We start from the raw sequence: 25,365 nt of genomic DNA, 5'->3' as shown, positions 1-25,365 counted from the left end.
TCAGCAATTAATCAATTAAACGGGCAGCGGGGAGGAGTGGGATCGGCTAGGTGTGTTAATACAATAGCCTGTTACGGTTGATGTAATTTCATCACTAATGTCACCCATTCATCACGGCTTATTATGCGTTTCACATAGACAGTGGTCAATATCACTTCATAAACCTGAAAATCATGGGGAACTTGTGGTATTATGATAGACTATACTGGCCAAAGTTAACAACAAGTCAACCGACCGAAACAAGCAGCAAACCGAGGAAGATCGCGTGAAACGATTGCGTGAAGCGATTGTGCGACCCTCTGGAGATTTGCTTTACAAAATGGAAACCAAACAGGTTATAATGTCTTACTGATTGTTTCCCTGCAAACCTGATCAAGATCACAGCCAACAAACCGCACCGGAGAACAAGCCAAGCCCTTAAATACGGTTTGTTTTCCAACATACAAATCACATAGCTGAAATGTTCAAGAGTCTCGTGAATGGAGGCTGTAAAACACATACATTGTGTCCCACCGTGGATCGTAGAGACATCCTGCTTCATCAAACTGAAATGGTGCTGTGTACTGCAAGAACGTGTGCATGTAGGCGGAGGCCCTGTTATAAGCCTGTGTGGGCCAGACCACATGTGATACACAAAATGAGAGTTATTATGCGTACTGAAAGATGCGAGGTCTTGTGTTGCTATCAGTGTTTTTTTGGAAACAAGTCATAGACTGCTGTGCACTTTGTGCCACTATTTCATAACTTTAAAAGTCACACTTTCCAGAGCCAAAATATCTAACAACTTCTCAGTGTTTATAGAACTTCATCACAGTTACGGGAAGACACAAAGCTGTATCAGTGGTTAGGGGCATTAAGTATTATATTCTCACTGTTAGCAACTTTTTAAGGGCTGCAACTAACGTTTTTTTTTCCACAATTAATTAATCTGTCTCGATAAATCAATTACTTGTTTGGTCCATAAAATGTGAGAAAAATGTTGAACAATGTGTTCATTACTGTTTCCCAAACCTTGAAATGATGATGAATTCAAAAGTCTTGTTTAATCCACAAACCAAAATTAATTCTTTGTTATACAGAGAAAGAAACCCAGAAGACATTCACATTATCACATCATCCCTTTAAACCATGAGCATTTGGACTTTGGCAGACGTCTACTGTGAGGATGGATTGTATGAGAGGAAAAAAAAGGGAATATCTGAGTGTGTAACAAGCAACTGTGTTGATAACGTGCACACAAATTAAACTGCACCATAAACGTAGACAATAGCTTTTCGTTGGTCAAAAGCACAAACACATTCTCCAGCCTCAAGACAACAATGGACCAGTGATGTGTCTCACAACATCGCATCTGAAAATCAACACAACTGTGAGTGCACAGATGGGTGCAAGGGCATTTACCATTTTTGTCTGAAACTACCAATGGTGCCTGCATTACATTTGGCCCTGCAAGACAAACAGGGCAGTGTAGACTAATTGTACAATAAATACAGTACATAATCAAACAAATAACTGCATAATATCAATCATATCTGTAGGACAACACAGACTGGCTGACATCCAATTTTTAAAAGAAGGCCAATTCTTGCCGTGTATATCTGTCTAATCCTACTAACAGCTTCAGTCAGACAAAAAGCCTCCCTTCTAACCAAGCCAACATTTCCCCAGCACTCCCAGCAGGTACATCAGCTCAATTATGATGATGGCAATGACTGATTGCATTTTACCTCTCCCCTGTTCCACCAATAAGTCTGGCCACAGACAGAGAGAAGGAAGGAAAGAGAGAGCGAGAGACAGAGATAGCACCGTCATCTCTGGTGGGCTACAAGCATCCCAGATGCCAGTCTTCGGGATGGTATCAAACATCTCGGAAGCAGACTCGCCATGAAAATAATCTATACCTACAGGAAGTCAATTAAAAAGTGCCAGGGGAGATTAAGAACAGTGTGACAGCTTTTCGTCAGGCCATGGGTTTGTCTGGGAGAAGCAGCGTGTCGTGTGTCTGCTGTGTGACTGAGTGCAAGGTGATGTGTGTGTGGAAAACGGGCAGCAGCGGCGGTGGTGGTGGTGGAGGTGGTGGAGGGGCGGAAACAGTTGCTGAACACCCTTAAAAGCCCCCTCATGAATATTAAAAAGGCCCTTGGCAGACAGCAGCTCTACCACAAGTTTGCAAACCAGCGTAATGTGTGTGTTTGCGCTGTGAGTGGGCTCAGTCCTGTTATCAATTAAATCAAGCGTTGTCAGTCTGAAGGCCCTCTCAGTGGAGGGAGAGCCCATTCCCCTCTACATATCAGCTCAGCTTTGTGTCAACCATCCATCTCTCATCCTCCCCTCCACTTCCTCCTCTCTCCCGGTTTCCATCTTTATCAACCTCAACTCACTCTCCTACTCTCTCTCTCTCTCTCCTCCTCCTCTCCTTCGCTCCCTTATTCTCTGTCTCTCAAGCAGCCGCTAACTGAATGCAGAAATTACTCTCCCCTCCACCTTTAACTCCCAGTAAATCTTTCCCCTTTTCCACTTTGCTGAGCAGGGATATTTTATTCCTCCATCAAATATGCATCCCATTAATTAAGTTAAATTACTCCTGACTGCCAAATATCCCCTGCCCCGATGGGTGTCAACACAGAAATGCATGACTGTGAACCTGCAATGACACGGCCCCAACACTTAAACATGAGTTACAGCCTTTTTCAGCTCCATCCATGGGCAGATTACCAGACACTTTGGGCTGCTGGAATTACAGCACCGTTTGCTCCTTCCCCTCCACCTAGTTTTTAATAAGTGCACAATGGATGACACTCGCACTTGTGACAATGAGAGGACTGATATTTTAATTACGGCCCTTTTTTCATCCGCCTTCCTCTTCATCTTTTAATTGCTGCTGTTAATCACTCATTAACTTCCCCTTCTTTCTTTTTCTCCTTCAGTGTACCAATGGCATGATTAGCTCCATAGAGTGGATTGTTCAGCAACATTTTTTAACAATTCAGCTATACTTTAAAGTTTGTACTTCTTTTGTGGAGGACCCATTTTGGGGTTGAGGGTGGCAACTCCTTATTACTTTTGTGTCTCTATCAAACGGAGCTAATTTGCCTTTGTTAGCACATATGAATCTTGAGAAGGTTAATTCAAAGTGCTTGAATTCTATCGAAATATGATCTTGCAAGGCAAAATTAGCTGCTCCTTTTCATTTTTGTGCATTAAGTGCTGCAAGTTGAGACTTAACAAAAATAAAGTGATAAAAAGCTATTAAAAAAAAAAGGCTGAGGCCACAAGGAGTTAATTTTTTTTAATGAAACCGAGCTCATGCATAGTGCAGACAATATCCTTTTAACTTAAACAGTCCTCATGAGTGGTATAACTTACTATCACAAGTCTATGTGCTGTGTTGGCTTCCTAGCTTTACTACGCGTCGTGTCATTTAGCAATTGGACCCAATGTTTTTGTTTTTGTTTGTCTTTGATTAAAAGGAAAATGCTTCGATTATGAAGCCCCAGACCCTCATTCTGAACCCACTAAAGAACACAAGATTGTTATTAAAACCTAATACCTACTGATCTGCTGACTGAGATTCCTCCTTTTGTCTCTCGTGTTCAGAGATGCTGAGCAGGGTCCCATTTAAACGCCTCAAAAGCCTCCTCTCGCCAACATGAGACTGGTCGACACAGACTTTATCTCCCTCGAGTGCTCGAGTGTGGCATAATTTGAAGCACAAATAGCATTTATTGCCATTATCTGCTGAGTATTAGGCCAATAATGCAAACTTATCTAATGAAGCAATATGTTTGTTATTGTCTCTTCAGCTAAAAGAAATCTACGAAGACATGTCACTCGTGAGGAATTACAATCCAGCTCCAAAGCAAGTATACAAAGTGTAAAGTCGTTCACGGCTGGATTTATACTGATACATCAGTGCGGCCTAGAATTTTGATTCCTCTCTCCACTCTTTCACCTCTTGTGCCTTTCTTCTGTGTACATGTTCACTTGTGTGCACGTGTGTGTTTCTATTGCAAAAAGCATTAATTTTACAAACATCAGCCCAAGGCTACTAAACACATCCAATCCATTATGCTGCGCTTTATCGTGTTATGGGGGGTAACGGGCTGTAAAGCTGTCTTGGTCATAAAGAGCGATCGCAGAGTGCAGAGTCAAACCAGAACGCCAAGCTCTCCAAGCCATACGCAGCCCTCGTTATCATCAGAACAGCTCCTTCACATACTTAACCTTTCCAGACCAGCCTTTCTGCATTATTTTCCAAATGACCTTTAGCGTTACTTATTTCATTTCCGATAATGGCACACTAAATTTAGTTAAATGCATCAGAGCAAAATGTGTTTATTTTGGTGAAGACGACTACGGTGAGTGACAAGAACCGTGTTCCCAGACGCACTCTTAAGTGTCCAAACATGTAAGCATCAATATATCTTGCTGATGGGAATAAACACCAGGCCGTGTCTGATGAGCACCCATAAACGAGATGGATTAAAAGAAGTAAAAAGGGACATAGGGAAAAAAAAAGAAGAAGCAAAACAGGATGTGTAGTGCAAGGGTGCACAGAAGGGCATAAACCCCAGGTCATGGTTAGTTCACTATAGTATAGCCTTGAGGAAAATATCTAAATGTGATTTTTCTACAAGATTTTGCAAATGTGATGTGGTTTGCGATAAAATTTAATACAAGTCAAGGCTCAGGTCAATATTTACTGTGTATTAGATTTGAAATGTTGTTGTTACCACTTGACACTGTCAGAATATGAACTACTCTGCATCCTACTGCAAGGATTTGAAGACTAATTGTTTTTAATCGACATCGATGTTAGAACAATCAAAAATAGAAGAATTAAATTGTAATCCATGCGATTTATGACTGGCATTGCTTCAGAACTGCAATTCTGATGTAAAAGCAATTAATTGTTCAGCCCTACTTGAGGATAAACCATTTTTAATGTCATAATGAAAACTGTTCAAGGGATAAATTTAAACACAAACCATAATAACAAGCACTGAACAAAAACACTGGTGGCAGTCTGCCCAACAGTCTGTGATTACATCAAATTTTCATATTCCCTGACTTTGCACATACCATCCAGTGTATATTTACAGGCATCTTAAGATGAATTACTGTAGTAATTAATTGTGCAAACACAAAAGGCCTAACAAATCTGAATTATTTAAGGAAAATAGTCAGTGTAAATTAATTCACAATTCCATTTCCTGCCAACGCATGATACACGCTCTTGGTCACAAACTGCTTAACAATTTAGAACAGCATCAGCTTTCAAAAGGTCCAACTCGAACATAAATATGTAGCTACCCTGAAGCTGTTGTATCACAGACACAATCCCTCAGTCGGCAAGGAGCAGTGTGTTTAACGTCCTTGCTGTATAAGCTGAGGGGGTGGGTGGGGGGGTGGGGGGGTGGAAGGGATCTTAGTGAAATCGCTAATGTACGTGATGATTAAGTGTAACTCAAATACAGAGTGTGTTGTTCACAAGCCTGACAGGCAGTAATTTGGTGTATTATATTCTGCAGTTTTAATTGCACGCCACCAACGTGTCTCTGTGACACGTTATGAAGCGATGATGTACAATTATTTCGGGGCGGCAGGAGATCAGTGGAGTGACATTATAATCATCCTCATAGGGTTCCCTCTCTTCATCTGCAACAACCATTAATGTTTAAATGGGAGGAAGGGAAGGAGAGAAAAAAAAAACATAAAAATAGTTCTCAGGGAGTTCTAACCAGGATCTGTTTGAGGATTATGGAGAATCACATCGGGGAGAAGGAGAGGGGTGTGGATAGACAATAGAGGGGCTGAGTTAAGTGACGGCTTTCTCTGGATAAGCAGCGAGCTAAGATGCTTCTCCACTGTCACTGCCAGGCCTCACACTACTCATACAGGCCCGGGCATTAAGGCACATTACAGCAGATGAGCCACGCAGGGCGGAACTGATGGGCTATTCTGGGAACAGACCAGACAATCTCACAAGACAGGGGGGACATAAGAACCCTGACATGAGCCAGCCCCATCCTGTTAACAGTCAAATCACACACACAACACCCAACATGAAATCATGACTATATATACTCTCTCCAACACTAAGTCAAGAAAACTGAGCGGAGGGAGGGAGGGAGGGAGGGAAAAACACAATGCTGCCTCCTCCGCAACCCAAGACAAACTTTAGTACATTGCAAACTTTCTGTTGTGAGAAAGCAATGTTTTTTTTTTTTTTAAGTTTTGTTCAAATTCCTGAAGTGACACTAGGCAACAAGCAGCTTATGACCCATAATCATTAAATGGCAGTCCACAAGAGGACTATCTATGTCCATTATAGTGTTAATACCTCTAAGGCCCAGGGCTGAGATATTAAACCAATGCTTCAAAGCATTTAGACGGTTTATGCATAATTTAATACCTACAACAGCACTGGATGTCCGTTGCATCTTTGGGGAGGACGAGAAAGCGGGAAGGTGGAAATGCTGAATCCAGGCTCTTCTGGTAGATGATGGAGGAGAGGAGGTGGAGGCTCATTAAGTGGCCAAGCCCCACTGTGGACAAAACACGCCAGGAGGAAACGCAAGAATCTGCTGTCCCATATACTGGAGGATTTTGTTTAAACCAATTAAATGTGAGAAATCTTATCTTGCATGCTAACAGCCAATTTGTGGTTTTTTTTTCTGCTGCTTTTGCATTTTAAGAGTTCTTTATAGTCAAATTAAGGCCGATCTTAAGACAAAGATAGGGAGATAGATACGTAGAATCACAGACAAACAGACATTTGGAGGAAGGCAGTGGAAATGGTGTGGCCGAGACAGAAAGCCTATAAAGTGTTACCACTGACCAGCGCACTCAGGTTTGACGGGCAGCTTGGTCAAGGGTTCCAATCTGTCCTGGCCTCGCATTTGCATTTGTTAATTAAATGCCACAACAATATGATCTTTAACTATCAACAACTCTCCCCCCGCCCACCCACTCCTGAGACGAGACCAGCAGCAGATTGAAGCTTAAGTGAGGTGGACAGCTACGGTGTAGCACATACATCCCCTCGCAGTCTCTGCACAGAGAGAGAATCTTCAACTCTGAAGGTTTAACAAGGAAAACACACCGATCAATGACAGTGAGGGTTTGGTTTGTTTTTTTAGGAAAGATAAAACCCAAACACAGTATGAAAAGCCCATGTTCTAAACAAAAAGGTGATAAACTACTCCCACAAAATCCACAAAACCAATGGAGGCCTAAGAGTCAAAAAGTATGAAATAAATGAATGAAGCTGAAATGACTTATTGTAAAAAAAAAAAACAACTTGAACAAAGCCTGGTGCTAATTGAAATGATTCATTGTAATTACACATAAAAATCCCCCAAATCTGTTTTTTTCTTCTTCTTTTGGTTAAGCTAAGTGTTGCCCCGTCATTAGTATCCACAGGGGAAAGCGGAACTTAATCGCAGCATAATCTAACTTTTCTAGGTCACCCAAAACAAAACAGGCAATCACATTACACATTACACATTACACCTGAAACGTGGCCATCCATTAGAAACGTGCTTTAGATTCAGAATAAGGACATATCGTCAAAAGTGAAAAGTTTGAATGGGGAAGCAGGTTATGGGTATGTATGGCTCTGGCCTTAATGAGGGTGTTTCTGGGGGTTTTCTTTGTGTTTGCTGCTCTTTAGTCAGGAGGAGGGATGGCCTGGTGATCAGTCAGTACTGAAACAGCACACACAGGGCCGATTTGTCACCAGTGCCTGGCACTGGCAGCACACAGCTCCTCCATCCACATGATTTGTGAAACCAGGGGCTGTATTTAGTAGTCCCATTTAAAGGCATATTGGAGAAGTGTTCAGTGTGTGTGTGTGTGTGTGTGTGTGTATGTAAAGCTAGATGCTTGGTCAAAGCCCAACACATTTGCAGCACTTGGGAGAAGAGGGTTTCAGCTGGAGGGCTTGTGAAACATGAGCCCTTCCTCTCATTAAAGGAGAAGCTGTGTTTAAACCAAAGCTTGTTTGCTCCTGCTGTAATATGTTTGCGAACATCAGCGGGAACAAATAAACACATTCGGTCTGCTCGGCATTAGGAGAACAAAATAAGCCCGCGACTGAACTAAATGGAACGGTTTACGCGGAATTACACAGAGGGAGAAACTAATAACTCTACATATGTCTTCATCGTAGTGAGTGGGTAGCAGCAAAAGCTCGGTGGCACAAAGCTGGAAATCCCACAATTTGCTCTATTCCCCGACTGCATGTTAAACATCTTAACACGTCCATTTGAACACGGCAAGGCAGTGAGGAGGTCTACCACGGGAACGAGGCGAGCTGAACACAACATATGGTCGTCATGTAGGGGGTACAAGGTAGTTGGATAATTGTAGTCTTGCACTACTGGGTATTTATGTGCTTGTGGTTACCAACATAAACTTTCAATTAAAATTATTTGTACAGCTGAAACCATGAAGAAGGTAAAATAAACTCTTTTACCATTTCATTTGTGAGTAAAGGCTTTTTTTTTTAAAAGGGTCTGGGAGCATTCAAAGGTTGGAGACAGTTTATTCACACATTAAGGTGAGACCTATTACTACAAACATTGAATTACTTTTACTTAAACTGTCTTTTTTTCCCTTTTCTTGCCAAAAGGCAACCAGTGTCCTCCAAAGATCGCTTAGGTTGTGTGGGAGAAGGTTTAATTACTACTACATTCAAAACTAGATAACCCATCCTACTTACCAAGTTGCAGTCAGACAGGGTTAAAATAGTTATATTATAAATAAGCTTGAAACAAGTGGGATTTTAAGCTGACTTTACAGGGGATAATTAGCAAATAATTACGTACACAAAACATTCTTACACACCTGATGGGAGGAACTCACTGCCCGATTGCTGGTGTCTGACTTTAATTTAATGCAAAAATGGTGCATGTTGATTTAACCTCTCCCCAAAATAAATGTAAAATGCTTACAGAAGCAGTAGGCAATGTTTTTTATCTAAGTGTGAATGTATTTCTCCCAATGAGAACAAGAATATTAGAAGAATAAAACACATGAGCGATAATGGCGGGTTTGTGTTAGCACTACATTCACCCAGATGGACTAAAAATGGTCAAAATGTTGACTGACACTTATTTACAAACAAAGGCAACACAAACCACATGTTTCGGTAGGAGACAATGACAGTCGCATGGCGTGAAGGTAATTTCAGTCAGGTGCTCACTGGCCGTGTCTGAATCGGGACAACGCTGCCTTGTCAGAACCCGTGCACGGTGCCTGTGAGTGTACTGTGTAATACCTTGAAGAACACAGTGGTACTTTTCATTTATTTTAAATGCGCTTTGTCACTGTTACTCACCCACAGATGTCACATTTGTACTCTCTCATGCCAAGATGTCTCTTCACGTGGTTCCTGGCATCTCCCAGCTGAGCGGTTGCGAAGTCGCAGATCTTGCACTTGAAGGGCTTGGATCCTGCAAAAACAAAGCGTTCCTGGGTTCATATGTTGCAATAACGTTGTGTATGAAAGAAAGAAGTAGCAGATTTTAATAAAACATGACTGCATAACAGCTGGGCATAAATTTGATTTTACATTACAGCTCATTTTTCGATGCCAGACAGGTCGAACTTATTAGTTCCGTGTTGACTTCCAACCGACTTCACAGCCACAAAATGTCTTCATGCTTATAAAAACAGATGCCCTTACCCCAGTCCCCATAAAAACTACAGTCACACTCCGAGTGTCATGCATCTCTCCTTTCACTCTCTATCTATCCTTGTCACTCTTCTTTGTCTCTTCACAACTCTTCCTTTGCCTGTAGAATGCGTAAATTGGATTCCAAAGGTCAGGGTGAATACGTAAATCAATTCCGTGTGCACTCACTTCCTCCCATTCCATCATTAAAGCACTAATCACTCTGGCAGCCTTCACAGGGAGGATTCTCCCTAATTATTGTCATTAATAAGTCCAGAGGGCGGGGTAGCATTTGAGAGAGTGGCAAAGCTTCTGCCTGCCATCCCTCATTTAAGAGCAGAGCTGCAAGGGCTGAAGCCTGCGCTGTCTGTCTGTGTGATACAAGAAGTTAAAAGAGGGAGCTGGGACTTCAAGACTAATGCAGGAGGGAAGAAAGAGTTACATACAGTATAATTACAAACTGTACAACTAAATAAATATTATAAATATTTTAAATGCTTTTGCGCATTTCAGCAAAATAAAGCATTCAGGAAAAAAAAAATCCCAATTCCTCCTTGAATATACCTAGTTTTTTCAGTCTGATCCAGTTGTGGTCTAACAACACACAGTGTGACATTCCAATCAAAGTGGCAGTCCGCTATGATATCCACACACACACATCTTTAAGTGAACCCTCACCCACCCTCTCCTGGTGAATATCCCCAGAAATTCTACAATATTCATTCCAGGGACAGCTGCTGATTTGATTAAGCACTTTGTGTAGATTAGTAATTCGTTCATACATGGTTCACTTGCTGTGAGCTGGAGGTATGACACATGGAATTTTAAAGCTGGTAACGAAGATTGAAAGCCAAGTCGGTGTTAACAAGGCCCATAAACACGGGGGTCGGGTGGGTGCGTCCACACGTGCAACAGCAAAGCCAACCTGCGTCCCCATGACATACTACACACACACACATATATATGAGCAGAGGAGAAAATAAAAACTGCATACTTCACACCAAAATGTGTGAACACCTTCACACACTTTTTTTTTTTTTTTTTTTTTTAAAGGAATCACACAACAAAATCATCAACACCCATATCAAACAAAAAGACACACATGTTCACACTACTTCCCCTATCATACCTGCACATACCTACATCCTAATTCAGAACACCAACCTTACACCTATGTGTGTACATACAGAAACACATTCAATTGACAAGACATAATCGCCTCTGCACAAACAGAAGGAGAGACAATAATTCTCCCTCTCACTTACATACATCCTAAATTTAAGGTGAGAGAAAGAGAAAGAAAGAGAGAGCGAGAGAGGTGTGGAAGGCTGATTTGTCCAGATGGCTGGCTGAGTATGAGACATGGCAGAGAGGAGAGCGATGCAATGTCCCTCAGTTCTCACATCTTATCACATTAATACTCCACCACTCCACTTAAACAGCCTCCGTGAAACTGAAATTGACCATCAATGCAGTGTCATGTTAAATTAATATTGCCATCCGCATAAGGGCGATGGTTCCCTCACATCCCAGATGAGACGGGGGAATGACTAATTCATTTCCTCAGAGGAGAGAAGAACCTCATGCGATGTTTCAAGCACGCACACACACACACACACGCAGAAACCGTGTGGAAGTTAAGCCTTGTACATGCCATACACTCGGTCAATGCCTCGACTTTCACCTTTGGGTTCAGAGGAACGTAATAACACCATAGTACATGACAATTTTATTTAAAAAATATTTGTATCCATATTTGCAGCTCTACTGCACAGGTTGTGCATCAAGCATTTTATGAGCAGGCTCACAAATATCTAATCTAATGTATTTCTATGTGTCACAGTGTTTGCCATTATTGTCTTAATGTGGTTAACGCAGTGCCACAAGTCACATAAATATTAAACATGATTTTTATTTTAATTTTTGGGTGGGAGGGGGGGTTCATCTGTACAACCTGTGATAAACATGTGGTGACTGAGTGCTGGGAGCAAATGGCCAGAGGCAAACGTCAGGTAATGTAAACACGGCGTTAAAACTCGGCAGCTGCAATAAAGAGATAATCCAGTGACAAAACTGGGAAATTCACAACGGCTCAAACTGAAACCAGCAAGATCTGAAAGATTCTCAGCATTTGTCCCTCGTATGTTTCTTCTGATCTTTTCTGAATCTAAAAACAAGGGGTTTTTGGTTTAATGTAATGGGACCTGATAAACTCCTACTGTCTAAGTCGAGATAAAACCAAAGACATCAACAGGGTTTTTTTCTTTTTCCAAACCAGGAATTCCAAAAATTCCTTCCACGGCCAAATAAGACATCATTCAATGATGAATATATTCATCTATATGAGGAACATTGGCAGAAACAGGCTAGAAAAATTTGAACAGCTTTAGGTACTGCTGTTACTATGTATGTATAATGCACTGTGGCTTAAAACAATGGGAAACTAAATTAAAACTAAGATTAAGATTAACACTGCCATCAGGTACAGTATAAAATCCAGCTATTAACATTTCCACAACTAAGGAAAAATTAAGTATGAGCAGTCATCAGCAGTAAAATAAAAAATGGGAAAAAGAAAGAAAGAAGAGTCATATAAATAAAAAATACATGTATAAAGATACAACATATCTATATATAAAGGGACATTTTAAAAGGTGTTGGGCACGACCAAAATGAATTACTGCATGTTACAATCCTTCCATAATCCGCAATTCATGCTGAGATGAACACATTTTTATAAGCACAAAAACCTATGAGATGACCCAGGAAGTCGTGTCCCAGGACCGTCTTTTTTCATCTCAAGCTCCATTCAACCGGAGATTAACATTCCTATGAAGAACTGGTTCACTGTCAATCCCATTTTATTTCAATTTCTATGCCAGGAACAGTCAGGTGGCAAAGTGGCACAAACGTTAATGCCTTTGCTGCGTAATCATCAGGACACAGGCGCCAAATCTGTGCTCTAAAACATGTGTATTCTGTCTCTCCATCTACGATCCGAAGAACAATGTCTGGTGAAATATCGGGAGTTTACGGTGTTTGCAAATCTGTTGAATTATTAGTGAATGCACCATCAGGAGACGATGGCAAGTGAGGAAATTATTGAGTCTCGGCACAACTGGAGGAACAGTGACCGGTGCCTTTGGGGTGGTAGGAGAGACCAAAAGGTGCGACAGGGAACACTGCTCTTCTGATGGTGTTAAAACCCACATTCACAGCTCTGACCTCCACAGTTGACCCTGCCTTTTAACCTCTTTGCTATCCTCGGGCAAGTCTGATGAAAAGAATTCCTTACAAAGTTTAGCCAGCTCCCACTTCAGCTCCCCTGAGAGAAAGTGTGTGTGCTGCAGCCCTACTTTCTGTGGTCAAGTGCCAGCTCATCCAAAGACTTCTGAGGTCCGGGCACTTCGCTCTGCACTCTGCTTGACCAGTACCTCTACTTCCTGCCTTTATTGTGACTGCTACAGCAGGAGGCAATGGCAGGGAAATCTAGGGCTGTTAATACTTTACCAGGCCAGTTTCTATTTCTAATTTGACTGTTTTTTTTGCCCTTTGATCCTTCAACATACATCATTTAGCCTTCAAAGTTGTATGCACTGAACAGATTGATGAAAAGCAATGGTGATGTTAGCATAGAACTCATGCTGACAATTTGACATCTCATCCTTCATCGTTACAAAAACCTCTTTGGCATTATATTTACATTTTAAATGTACTCTTTTCGCCCATGTTGGTCAGGATCCATTTGTGAAATAGACCTGGGCATAATAGAAGAATGAAGCAAATGTATAATACAGTATGTAGATTAGTGGCGCCATCCACTTCAGGGTTGACGGAAGGTCCTCGCTCATCACAGTGTCTCTAAGGGAAGCCAATGCTTTCAGGGATTTTAATGCCCCATGATGCTTTAAAAGTGCTTTTATATGTTTCTATGCTGTAAAAGATAAACTTTCAAGGAAAAAAAAAAAAGCTGTAATGCCATTAGAATAACTTCTTTATCAAAAGGTCATATAGGTTAAACTGTGATCATTTACATGCATTATTCAAAGCTGAGACAGGGTAAACTTTTAAAAGACCCTGAAAAAGCTAAAAGGCCTGTGGAACACTTGCCATTTTACCTTTTAGTTATTTACACAAACACATCACATCCTGTGTAAATGTGCATGCATGTAAGGCAAGTAGATCCATTATGTTAAGGCTCAGTCTGAGGTCAGACAGCTCACTCCAGTGAAAAAGTGACCAATTTACCTCAAAATGCAAATTCCAGCTGTACCCTCATTGGCAAAATGCAAGCATGCGTGTTTCCTTTAAGGGACAAATTGACAAATCTGTGTGCAGCCTCCCACCACCGTCTCCTATTTCACTGATTAATCAAGTGAATAAAAACTAGGTCTTAATTAAAAGGATCTGGACATGCTCCCAGCCCAGAAACTGGCAGACCCCCACCGTGCAACTTCTCAGTCCCACAAACAAACTCTAAGAATAAACGACCACCATATAAAAGGTGAATAATTCACTGTAATGAGGGAACTTAGCAATAATAACAACTGGCACATGTTGTCAAAATGAAGAGAAATGGGTGCTTTCCACAAATAAAAGCAACATAAATGAAAGTGGGGATGTAATCTTATAAACAAGAACATAACTCAAATGAAAAAATAATAAATAGCAAACGTAAAGAACAAACTATTCATTCATTCATTCAAAACCTGAGTGCGTGCCCTTGACTTGAAGCCATCTGTTGAGACCTCAGTGTCACAGCTTTCATTTTCTTAAGTAACACTAAGAAAGTGACCTCAAAACTCAAGAATTATGACACAGGGTAAAATCATGAATACATACAGGCTTGCCGTTAATAAGTGGAAAGTGGGGGCCCAACATTAATCATCAGGGTTTTTACCTTCATCTCTTACAGCTTTACACAACCTGATATGAGCAGTAAGCAATCTGACTTTGGCACACAAGGTGACTGGCATAACCATCATAAAAAAGGACAAGAATGTTAAACTTGTCTTAAAGTTAAATTGCGGCATCAAATCCATCAGTTATCATTCCCTTTCTGCTGAAGAATCACAATTCTAAAGTATTAGAATATTTCACGGCAACACTCTTTACTCCCTACTGTAGTCATAATAACATAATGCCCAGTGTTCAGTATAGTCGTTTAAATGTCAAGTGAGCAGGGAATATTCGACACTACATGACAAACCTCAAACTGTCTGCTCCCATCGAGTCCAAGAGTGGAAACAATTCTATAGTCTCTCCTCTAAAACCGACACCCCATACATACATAAGATGCACTTATGTACACATGTGGTAAGAACAGAACGTAGACTTCAATTAAAGTCCCATTAAAGTTTGGTCTGAAAGAGGGGAGGACCATAGAAGGCAGAGAAGGGCATTTATTGATGGCAGCCTCACATCCTGTTCCTGCATTAAGTTGATTTTAAAAGCAATTAATACACATGGTCAGGGAAAAGTAATGGAGCGCCCTATGTTCTTAACCTGCCGGACATTTCGCAGCCGAAGCCCCGAACAACGCAGCCCTGCTCTGCATTATAAATGACAAGATAAATTTTAATGGATAGCGGATAATCAGCTATCCATGAAGGCTGACATATACACACATTCAGGAGGCATGCGAGCGCTCGCACACATACACAAGCATGGACGTACAGACACAAGGGAAATTAAAGGCTTTGAATACGTCTGCATTGATTATTTTAAATTATTAGCCCACCTCTCTTTGGACTTCCAATGCTTTTAGCCTAAGCTTTAACACATTTACAGAGACTTATTGACTATAATTACAACTGAGTCTTGGTAATGGACACATCAATTATGAGTCGCGCATGTCTCTGACCAAGCGTTGCTCAGGGAATCCCAATCTGGGGTCCATTAGCGTCTCTCCTGCAGGTCTGAAGCTCAATCAGTCTTTACCTTCATCTCTACTGAAACAGCTATTACCTGGCTGCAGCAGATAGTGCCCTTAACATTAGCCTGAAATGTTTAGCTACTGGTGTACCTCAAATAAGAGGCCAAGTAGCTAAGCAGCTACATTCAGAGATTCCTTTTACGTGAAAATCGATGTTTTCAAGTGATCATCAGGCATCAACATACCTCATAACATAAACAAGTCAAAAAGCATCAGTGAAAGGAGGAATAAGTTATTCATGTGGCAGCTGGTAAATTATTGATTTGCATTTAAGCTGTTTTTATTCTGATCAAATATGTTATTCACCGAATCATCTCTAATATGTGCTATCAAGTAACAATTTCAAGGATTTAGACATCCTGCATTCATGCAGTGTTTTAGGAGACAAGTGGGAACCTGTAATGCATCTTTATAAAATTTTAAATGTGAATTGATTACATAGCCATAGCTTAGTGCGTGTAAGACCCAGAAGATACAAGTAAGAAAGTGTGTGAAAGTAGAAGCAGGACACATACCAGTGTGAGTACGAATGTGTGCCAGGAAAGCCAGGGAGTTGCTGCTCTTGCACACCTTGCCACAGTATTTACACACAGTGCCCTGGTTCTCCTCACGCTCTTTGTTGATCAGCTCCGTGTCCTCTAGCACATACTTGTTGACCTCTCTGAGGAGCTCCTCGTGTTTCTCCTTGATGTGAACGAACAGTTCGTGCTCAAATTCAAAGCGCTCTGTGCATTTCACACACTTGAAGGTGGCTCCCCCTTCAGGCAGCTCCTCCACGCTGTTCTGCTCATTGCGCAGGTGGGCGGCGCTGGTCAGGTGCTGGTGCAGGTTGCTCTCAGAGTAGAATGACTTGCCACAAACCAAGCAGTGGAAATGCTTTTCCTTGGACGGATGCTTCATTGAGATGTGGACATTGAGGCCACTCGTGCCGTCTGCCATGAAGCCACAGTCCTCGCACCGTATGCGAGAGCTGCTTCCTTTGGATTCCTCCCTCGTTTCCTTTTCCTTGAGCTTCTTGGCATGTGGAACACTTGGAGACAGGAGGCCATAGGGCACTCGTGAGCCGCCAGTCAGACACATCACTGGGGCCTCATCTTCCAGAGCCAAACCTTCCTGCAGCACCTCCTCCTGCTCAGCGAAGACCTTCATGGATACAATGCAGGCATCAAAAGGAAGAGCTTTGGACATTTGATTCTCCGATTGAGAGCAGTCACTTTTTGCATCTACAATAATCACATTCAAATGTTCTTTGTCTGTCGCTTTAATAACTTCCTCCCTATTTTCTTGCTGTGCAGAATCATCAGTTTCCGAGTTAGGTTCTGTGGGAGCTTGCTGGGGTTCAGATGGTGCAGTAGGGCTAATAGCCTGGTTGTTGGGATCAGACTCTGCACCAGTGGAAGATGGAGTACTCTCTGCTTTCTTCTGCTCTGCACTGCCAGCACCACTAACCTCAGCATCGACAGGTCCCGGGGTGACAGAGGGTGTAGCTTTATTATTACTTTCAGTAGCTTGACTGTCTTCAGAACGAGACCCAGACTCTTCAGTGGAGCTAGAAGGGACACATTCTGGGTCAGAGTTCACCTCTTTCAGCTTCAATGGGAGCCCCAAAGCTCTTTGCCCCTCACTCTCCAGTGGCTCTAGATATCTCTTGCTTTTCTGTTTGTGCTTATCTGTGTTCATATGGCGATATATCTCCCTGCTTGTTACAGCATAGTAGCTACAAGCTAAACAGACATACTCAAAGTCATTTGTGTGCTTTCGCTTGATGTGTAGATGGAGCGCAGGGACTGATTGAGCAACAAAATCGCACTGGCTACACAGATTACCAGAGCCACATTTACTTATATTCTGGCTTGTGTCTGCCTGAATGGGATCTTCTCCTCTGGACTCTTTGGAGGCTATGTTGTTAGATTCCTGCTCTTCGTTGGAGGTGTGTGAGGCAGCATTTGATTCCTGAGCTTGATCACTTGTGGGTTCCTGTGGTGACACACTTGTGCTACTGTCGACTGGGCTCTTGCTTGTACACTCCTGTGCACGTCTAACATGTTTCTTAGTGATACAGTGACGATCCATGTCTCCTTTGGTCACACAGCTGTAGTTGCACAGATTGCAGCTGTAGCCATACTCCTTGCTGTGTTTACGACGAACATGAACATTGAGGTTGGTTGCACTGGACACTACTAGGCCACAGTAAGTACAAGTGGTTGTGGAGCCTAGCTTTGGCCTTCCTCTTTTTTTTCTGGGGGGCTCAAGCTCCAAATCTTCTACCCCCACTAACATATCTTTAACATCCTCCACTCCCACTTCAGCTTCCTGGTCTTCTCCTTTTAAGGTACTTCCTCCTTCTCCACTATCATCTACATTTAAAGGACATCCTGCACTGTCTTTGCTTACACACTCAACATAGACTTCAAACAAAGGCACCTCTGCAGTTTTCTTCCCTGTCTGTCGCTGCATGTGGTTGTCTGAGGTCAGGTGAGTTTCCATCCATTCTGGTGTGGCGGAAAAAAAATTACACAATTTGCAGCGGAACCACTCCTCATCCAGGTGTTTGGCTCGAGCGTGGCTTTCCAGCAGTGCAGGGGTACTAACCCGCAAGTCACAGTGGGTACATTTCAGCTGAAACCTGCTTTGCCCACGCTTGGCTGCCACTTGTGTTGGAATAGCCTTCACAGAGTCCTCGGTGTCTTCAGAGTCCTCTTCATCAACCATGTCCTCATCAGCTTCATCTAAAAGACATTTCAGAGACATCTTAAAACAGTTTAGGTCCACAAATTACAACATAACTTTGAATAAGTTGAAACAGTAAAAAAACAAAACTACAGTACTCAAAATACTCACACGTGTATGGTGTGTCTTTGGAGTGGTATCTCTGGATGTGAACATCTAGAGGGGCCTTGTCCCTAAATTCCGCTCCACAGTAGTTGCAGGAGTAAATCTTCTTAGGTTTTGGTGTTCGTTTGCTTAGTCTTCTCTTTTGGTTAGGGGTCTTTTGGTAAGTCTTCTTCTCTTCTAATACATGGTGCTTTTTAGATATAGTATTTTTGTTCATGCCACTGTCGTTGTCATTGGCTGCTGAAGTCAGTTCCATAAGATCAGACTCCAGGTCCTGTTGTACCTCAGCAGCTGTGTCTGTCTCCATGTCTGCCTCCTGTTGGGTTCCAGCTGAACTGACATTCGAGATAGTTTTACTTTTTGCAGCTGACTTTGAACATTTATCACTGTTCTTCCCATGCTTTCTTCCATAGTGAATCTTCAGTGAGCGTGGACATTTGGCTAAAAAGCCACAAATGGTGCAGAGGTTACCCCCATCCTCAGTTACAGAGTGTGTCTGAGGTTTCTCAGACATCTCATCTGCTTCATGGGACTTGGCAGTACTGTCTGAGTGTTTTGTACTTTCCTCCATTTCTTCATCACCTGGCTTCACCTTCCCACTGGTGTCACGTTCAGGCTCCTTTTCTGACGTCAATGATTCATCCATACCTTCTGCTGTAATTACGCCCAACAGTGTAGTTGACTGCTGTAATCAATGCCGGATTGAACTTCCTATAAGAAAAAAAAAATCTTTGTCTGAAATTCAATTCAGTGAATTAAATTAATTCTGTAAACAAGTTAAGTGTATTAGGCACAAAAGGTGAAGTTAACCACAAGCTCCTATTAAGTGATCAATCATTCAGCTGTGCTATGTGACCAAACACAAGTAAATGTCGCCATCTACTGTTTGCAGACACAAATTGTTACCAGCATGAGGGTTATTTAAGTCACATAAGTTAAATTAAGTCTGTGTATACAATGCTGGTATACTACACATTTTTAAAATGATGGCAGACATTATTCAGCAGCACAAGTCATTGTCAGAATTATACACTAATACAAACTGTCACATTTAACTGAATAGCCATAATACAAATGCATTGAAACTGTTATTAGAATTAGAATAGAATTTAAAAAGGACCTTAAAGGTTCAGACAAAAGTATTCAAAAAGCTACATGACAATAGGAAAAGGAATGCAAAGATTTTGATGGTAGGATTATTGTCTGGGGAAAAACCTGAGGTTTTACAATTATGATTCAACGCTTATTTTCAACACATATAATACAAAGTGGATTATATATCATTTTGGAAAATGTTCGGTGCAGGGCTCAATTTCAATCTTTGCTGCTGTTGGTTTACAAAGTGCTACACTGCTACTACGTTGATATGTTTATATTTGATTCACTACTGCTACTGCTAATTATAGTGATGTGATACAGATATTATTTTAGCTAAAAGGACAGTGCTTTCTGTGTGAACTAGAGCAGATATTAAAATTGTGTCAAACATATGTTTCCAGATTCATAACAGGGTATATTGCCTAAACTACAACAGAAAGAGTACCAGTAGTGTATGAACATAACTTTAGCAATTATGGGTCTGCCATCACGATACCTTTGATATATGGTATCGGAATAGTCAAATTTTCTTCGGAAGGTTCCTGACTAAAAATCTCAGTGACAACTAGAATAAGAATTGTTTGAATGATCTCAACGCTAACGCTAAATGCCTATGGCAAGGCTTGTTAACGTTTCATCGCCAAGTTTAATTGCGAATTGTAGATATCGATTTCCAGTTTCAGTTCAAGATATCGACAATTTCACCTGAAACTTAATTCAAGATATTTAAAAAGGACAATGTAGATATCTTCAACTGAGGATAATTAGAGATATGCTGAACTTGAATTATTACATTGTAGATATCTGCAACTGGAGATATGAAGATATCTAGAATTTAGTTGTGGAGAATTGTAGATATCTATAATGACAAACCCTATGCACATGAATGGCAAAGGTGACGTAATTCTGACTAGTAAAAACTGAAGTATGGATATCTATAAATATCCTGTCTACAGATTAAATGTTAAAACTACTTGCTATAGGATCCTCATTGCTTCCTTTCATGTCTCCTTAAGCAGAGGATACACTAGATTGCACCACCCTTCTTTGAGCCACCCCACAGTTAAACCATCAGTAATATATAAAGTAATGGCCATCCACAAAGATAATGAATGACAGTCTTTACAGATTAAAGAATGAGAAAAGGCTGTTGCAATAATCATCACTTTTGAGACTGGTGGCAAAAGAATATGTCCTTTTTTACACTTTATTTTAATTCCACTGTCAGTTGTTTTTGTTTTGAATATTGTAATGAAACATACACGCGGCTAAATTTCTACAGAACGTTGTGGTTTCGTCACAGCAGAGCGACGTCATTAACGTTCGCCGTCGCATAATTACATACTGTAGTGCAAGTACAGTCGACTTCTCTAAACTCCGCGATTGTCTTTCCTATGGTCTTATGATTTCTTCTTCACACCTTTCATTGATATCTTCACGTGTTCCATCGAGGTCAAGTAAAAGTGGTTAGGAAACATAGGATGTCATTTTTATGTAGTATTCTGTATTTATACCAACTACCAAGAGACTAGCATAAAAGTAACATTCAGGTGGCCGGACAAGTTTAGACTGCGTGGGATAGCACACAGTAGTACTCAAGAAACGGTATTGCGCCGCTATGCTTTGTAATGCTAATATTACGTCCAATCGATTCATGCTGCAAGACACAAACTAGGTTGGCGTCTGAGTGTTTATGTTTTTGCCGCTAAGGCTCGGGATAGCAGCTAACATGCTAACTAGCAACCTGTTTTCTTCAATGCACGTTGATGTACGTCGAGCCCGTCCAATTAAATGGCTTGCTCATATGTGTGAGCCAATCATAACAGGGCAGAGACGGACCGCAACGCGCTGAACGGGCTTGGAAAACGACGGCAGCACAGAGGCCCAAAAAGTAGGCTAACATCGACCTCTAAAATTGCACTCCATATGGCCAAAATAGGGTTCCAAAACAAAATACAGAAGCTTTTGATGATCCAGTGGAAGCAACGCAATCAACAGTGAAGCAATGTCGTCAGTTATTGACTGCACTTACCCCCTTTTTCACGACTATTTTCTCTATCCGCGCTTTTCCCTGCTAGACACAAATGGCGTACCGTAGCGCGAACCATGCGTCACGCAGGAGGGCTGTCCTCCGCTCCACGGCTTCGCTGTCCTGTATCAGCTGATGGTGATGTTGCATTCATGCTCCGTGGGAAAAACGAAACACCTACACATCAAGCGACAACATTTAAGTAAAGATTGTGGTATTGAACGGCGCTGTGGAAAATGCATTAGCGCCAGTGGAGGGGTGAAGGGAAAATAAAGATGTAGTCATTGTCACTCAACATAAAACCAATTTAAATATGGTGTGATGCGTTCAATGCCATGTTTTACGGCAAAAACAGGCAGCTAGAACTGTGCGTGAATAAAAACGGCAAAGAATCCTCTCATATTGATTTGATGATGTATTCTTGAGCATACATTCAGACATATTTTACCACTGCTTGATTTGAATTAAAAAGAAAGGATTTTTCTGTTGTTACTGAAAAATGGTGGCAGAAAGTAATGAAGAGTATTTACTCGTTATGAATAATTTAGTATTTAAATTTTATATACCACTTTGTTTTTGCCATTTTACCACATTTCATAGGTAAATATTGTAATGTACACTCCACATTTAATTTTAGGATGACATTTCTTTGTTTTCAACCACTTCGGCCTTTGATGTCTCACAGAATGCAACAGACAGGACCTCTGCCAAGAAGGTTATGCTTTTGGCCATGGCTCTTTGTGAGCAACATATTTCCAAAAGTAACGTACAGAGTTGGATGGAAATTTCTGAAGATGAAGGTTGTGGCCCAAAAAGAAATTATTAGAGTTTGATGGTGATCTGAATATAGATTTGTTTGTTAGCCTTGTGATATAGGGGAATATACTGACATTATGAAACTGAGCGGCCTTTTTACTCTAGGTGCTCTCACTTGTGTCAAATAGTGAGTTTCCCTAAAATTCTCACATGTATAAATTATCTGATGTTTCACCAAAAAATAAAGTTCAGAGAAAAAGGTCTTCCACCACTTCTTCTAAACTAGGAGAACTGGCATTATGGCTATAGGTTGAAGCTGAGGTCAGCAGTGTTTTATGATTCGCAAGGACAGAACAGTTGCATCTCCACATCGTCGATGTGAGTCCATCCATCCATCCATCATCAACCGCTAATCCGAGATTGCGTGGGTAGCAGCTCTAGCAGAGAGCCACAGACTTCCCTTTCCCTGGCCACATCATCTAACTCTGAATGGGGGATCCCCAGGTGCTCCCAGGCCAGTGGGGACAATCTCTCCATCTAGTCCTTGGCCTCCTCCCAGTTGGTCATGCCAGAAACACCGCCATTAGGAGGCGCCCTGGTGGCATCCTTACCAGATGCCCGAACTACCTCAACTGGCTCCTTTCCACCTAAAGGAGTAATGTCTCTACTCCTGGATGACTGAGCTTCTCACCCTATCTCTAAGGGAGACTCCAGCCACCCTCCTGAGAAAACCCATTTTGGCCTCTTGTACCCAAGATCTTGTTCTTTCGGTCATGACTATAGGTGACGGTAGGAACGAAGATTGATCGGTAGATGGAGAGCTTTGCCTTTTGGCTCAGCTCCCTTTTCCATTCCAACAATACCACTCCCACTGCTCTGATTCTCCAGTCAATCTCATACTCCATTGTTCCCTCAAGACCCCAAGAGACTTTGAGTATCCCAAGTGAATGTGTTGTCATTTTCTTTTAAGTTTAAGAAACTCTATTTGACTATGAAAGAGAAAAAAGTAAGCTAATCAAATTTTTGAAAAGTAAAATTAAATTCAACCCAGTGGATATGGAGCGAATCTTTAAATACATGTGAATGTTCTGTTTCATGCTTCCTTCACAGCAATTTCTTTATGAAGCATTGTATATTTAATTATTATTACATGAATTTAAAATTGGTTCAGCATGTGGTCCATGCAGAAACAGTGTATTATTTTTGTCACATGGTCAGCCTGTGATGAATCACCACCTCCACTTGACATCCAATGTTAGTTTTATGGAAAGACTGAAGATGGATTAATGCATGGGCATTAATTGATTAACTAGTCTGACAGGTCAGGAGGTGATAAATGATACCTCCCACAATGAATACACAGTTTACTTTCGCAATAATTTTCTTTAATTCATCACAGTCAAAATTATATGACATGGATTGTTGGAAACACAGACACACTCCCCCCTCCAGCCCATTTTTCATTAGGATTCATCATTCATTTTTCTCCATTAGTTGTCTATTAAGATATGGGGGGGGGGGGCTTTGGTGGACACAGCTTGCTTCATTCTCATTCTCATTCAATCTCTATTTTAAGCCGCTATGTCTTTAAAAATAAAAAAAAACAACTGATACATTAGGTGTATGTGTGGTGTGTATACATATATATACTGTATATAGAGGGAGAGAGAGATCATGTCACACAACCAAGGTAATGACATCTGGCAGTAAATTATTAACTTCAAGATGGTGGCTATATAAATATATTTTACAGACTCAAGGCCTGGATATAAAAGATATACACACATACACAACATAATATTATACAAACCTACACACACGTAAAATCATACATACGGACATACAATGTCTGCTCAGACTAATAAAAAAAATACATACAGTTGTTTGGTCCAGTATCTCCAAATGATGGAGGAGTATCGTGTGTCACTTTGCAATCGGGTCAGTCAAGGACATTATCATTCCATTCCTTTATGTGTAGTTAAACGACATGTACATTTATACATTTAAGTTCCTGAGTATAGCCTGAAAAGTGGGAACATTAGAAGTCACAAACGTATAACTAGCACTTCCCCACCTTCGATATATTGGACACATTTGTAAACATATAACATTTGCATGCCAACATATTTGCTTGAGCGTACAATTTGCATCACTGGCGCTGAAAATCATCATCAAGTCGTTCCTGATGATGTGACACAAGTATGTTACCTTGGTTACGACAGTCAGCTCTTGCTCATAGATAGATGTTGTGCCAAAACAGTCAGAAAAATACTAAAAATACTTTGTTACTGTACTTAAGTACAAAATTCACGTATCTGTATTTTACTTTGTTATTTGTATTTCTAGCAACTTTTACTGTTACCCCACTACACATCTACTTCTCCAATACATTTCCTAAATAAATTGTGTACATTTACTCCACTACATTTCCTCTTACTATCTTTGTTTCTCGTTACCACCAAATAAAATCAGAAGAAGAAGAAGAGTTGGTAATGGTCTGTATTTATATTGAGCTGTTCTAGTCAACAGTTTTTTCATTTATATTTGTCATTATCATTATATACACAACAGTTTTTTTTAATACTTTTACTTCTAAAACTTTTTACACATTTTAGTACAGTTTATATCTATAAGTATATATAAGTACAATAAATGTCATATACTTCAAGACTTGTACTTCAACTACTACCAAAGTAATTATTTGGGTAAGATATTTACTTGTACTTCATACAAGACTGAGTTCATAGACCACCTTCTCTCCACCAGAGGGAGCAATCTACTTTTTTTGTCATGTTTCACAAAGAGACTCTTGCACCACAGCTGTGCAATGTGTGTTGTCATGGCAACCACCCTAGACACATCACACACCAAAACAGTCGGCTGAACGACTGCACTCTTTGCCAGTTAACTGATAAAGCAGTAATAGTGTTTCATGGAAGAGAATTAAAGGAAGAAAGGGGAACTCATGCAAACACATTTATACTTGATACCAAGTAAGGCTGTAAGCCTTTAAATAGACTTTTTACAGAGGCT

At 40.9% G+C, this 25,365-nt stretch overlaps 1 protein-coding gene across 4 annotated transcripts in view; it reads right to left on the bottom strand.

Annotated features, from left to right (window-relative positions):
- znf407 (zinc finger protein 407) overlaps positions 1–21,825 on the bottom strand; it is a 177,504-nt gene extending 155,679 nt beyond the window's left edge. For 3 of the 4 annotated variants that reach the window (XM_058648234.1, XM_058648235.1, XM_058648232.1), the window contains exons 1-4: positions 21,580–21,825; positions 18,456–19,160; positions 16,130–18,343; positions 9,344–9,458 (exon numbers count right to left, since the gene is read on the bottom strand). In XM_058648234.1, coding sequence (XP_058504217.1) covers positions 9,344–9,458; positions 16,130–18,343; positions 18,456–19,095 — 2,969 coding nt within the window. In that variant the 5' untranslated portion in view covers positions 19,096–19,160; positions 21,580–21,825. Of the gene's footprint in view, positions 1–9,343; positions 9,459–16,129; positions 18,344–18,455; positions 19,161–20,967; positions 21,307–21,579 lie in introns of those variants that run through there. The other variant, XM_058648236.1, reaches the window with a different exon arrangement.
- Between the last annotated feature and the right edge of the window lie 3,540 nt (positions 21,826–25,365).

Source organism: Solea solea, chromosome 13 (assembly GCF_958295425.1).
Source record: "Solea solea chromosome 13, fSolSol10.1, whole genome shotgun sequence".
NCBI classification, from domain to species: Eukaryota; Metazoa; Chordata; class Actinopteri; order Pleuronectiformes; family Soleidae; genus Solea; species Solea solea.
The sequence above is the reverse complement of the archived record's forward strand: the minus strand, read 5'-3'. Positions and strand labels throughout refer to the sequence as shown.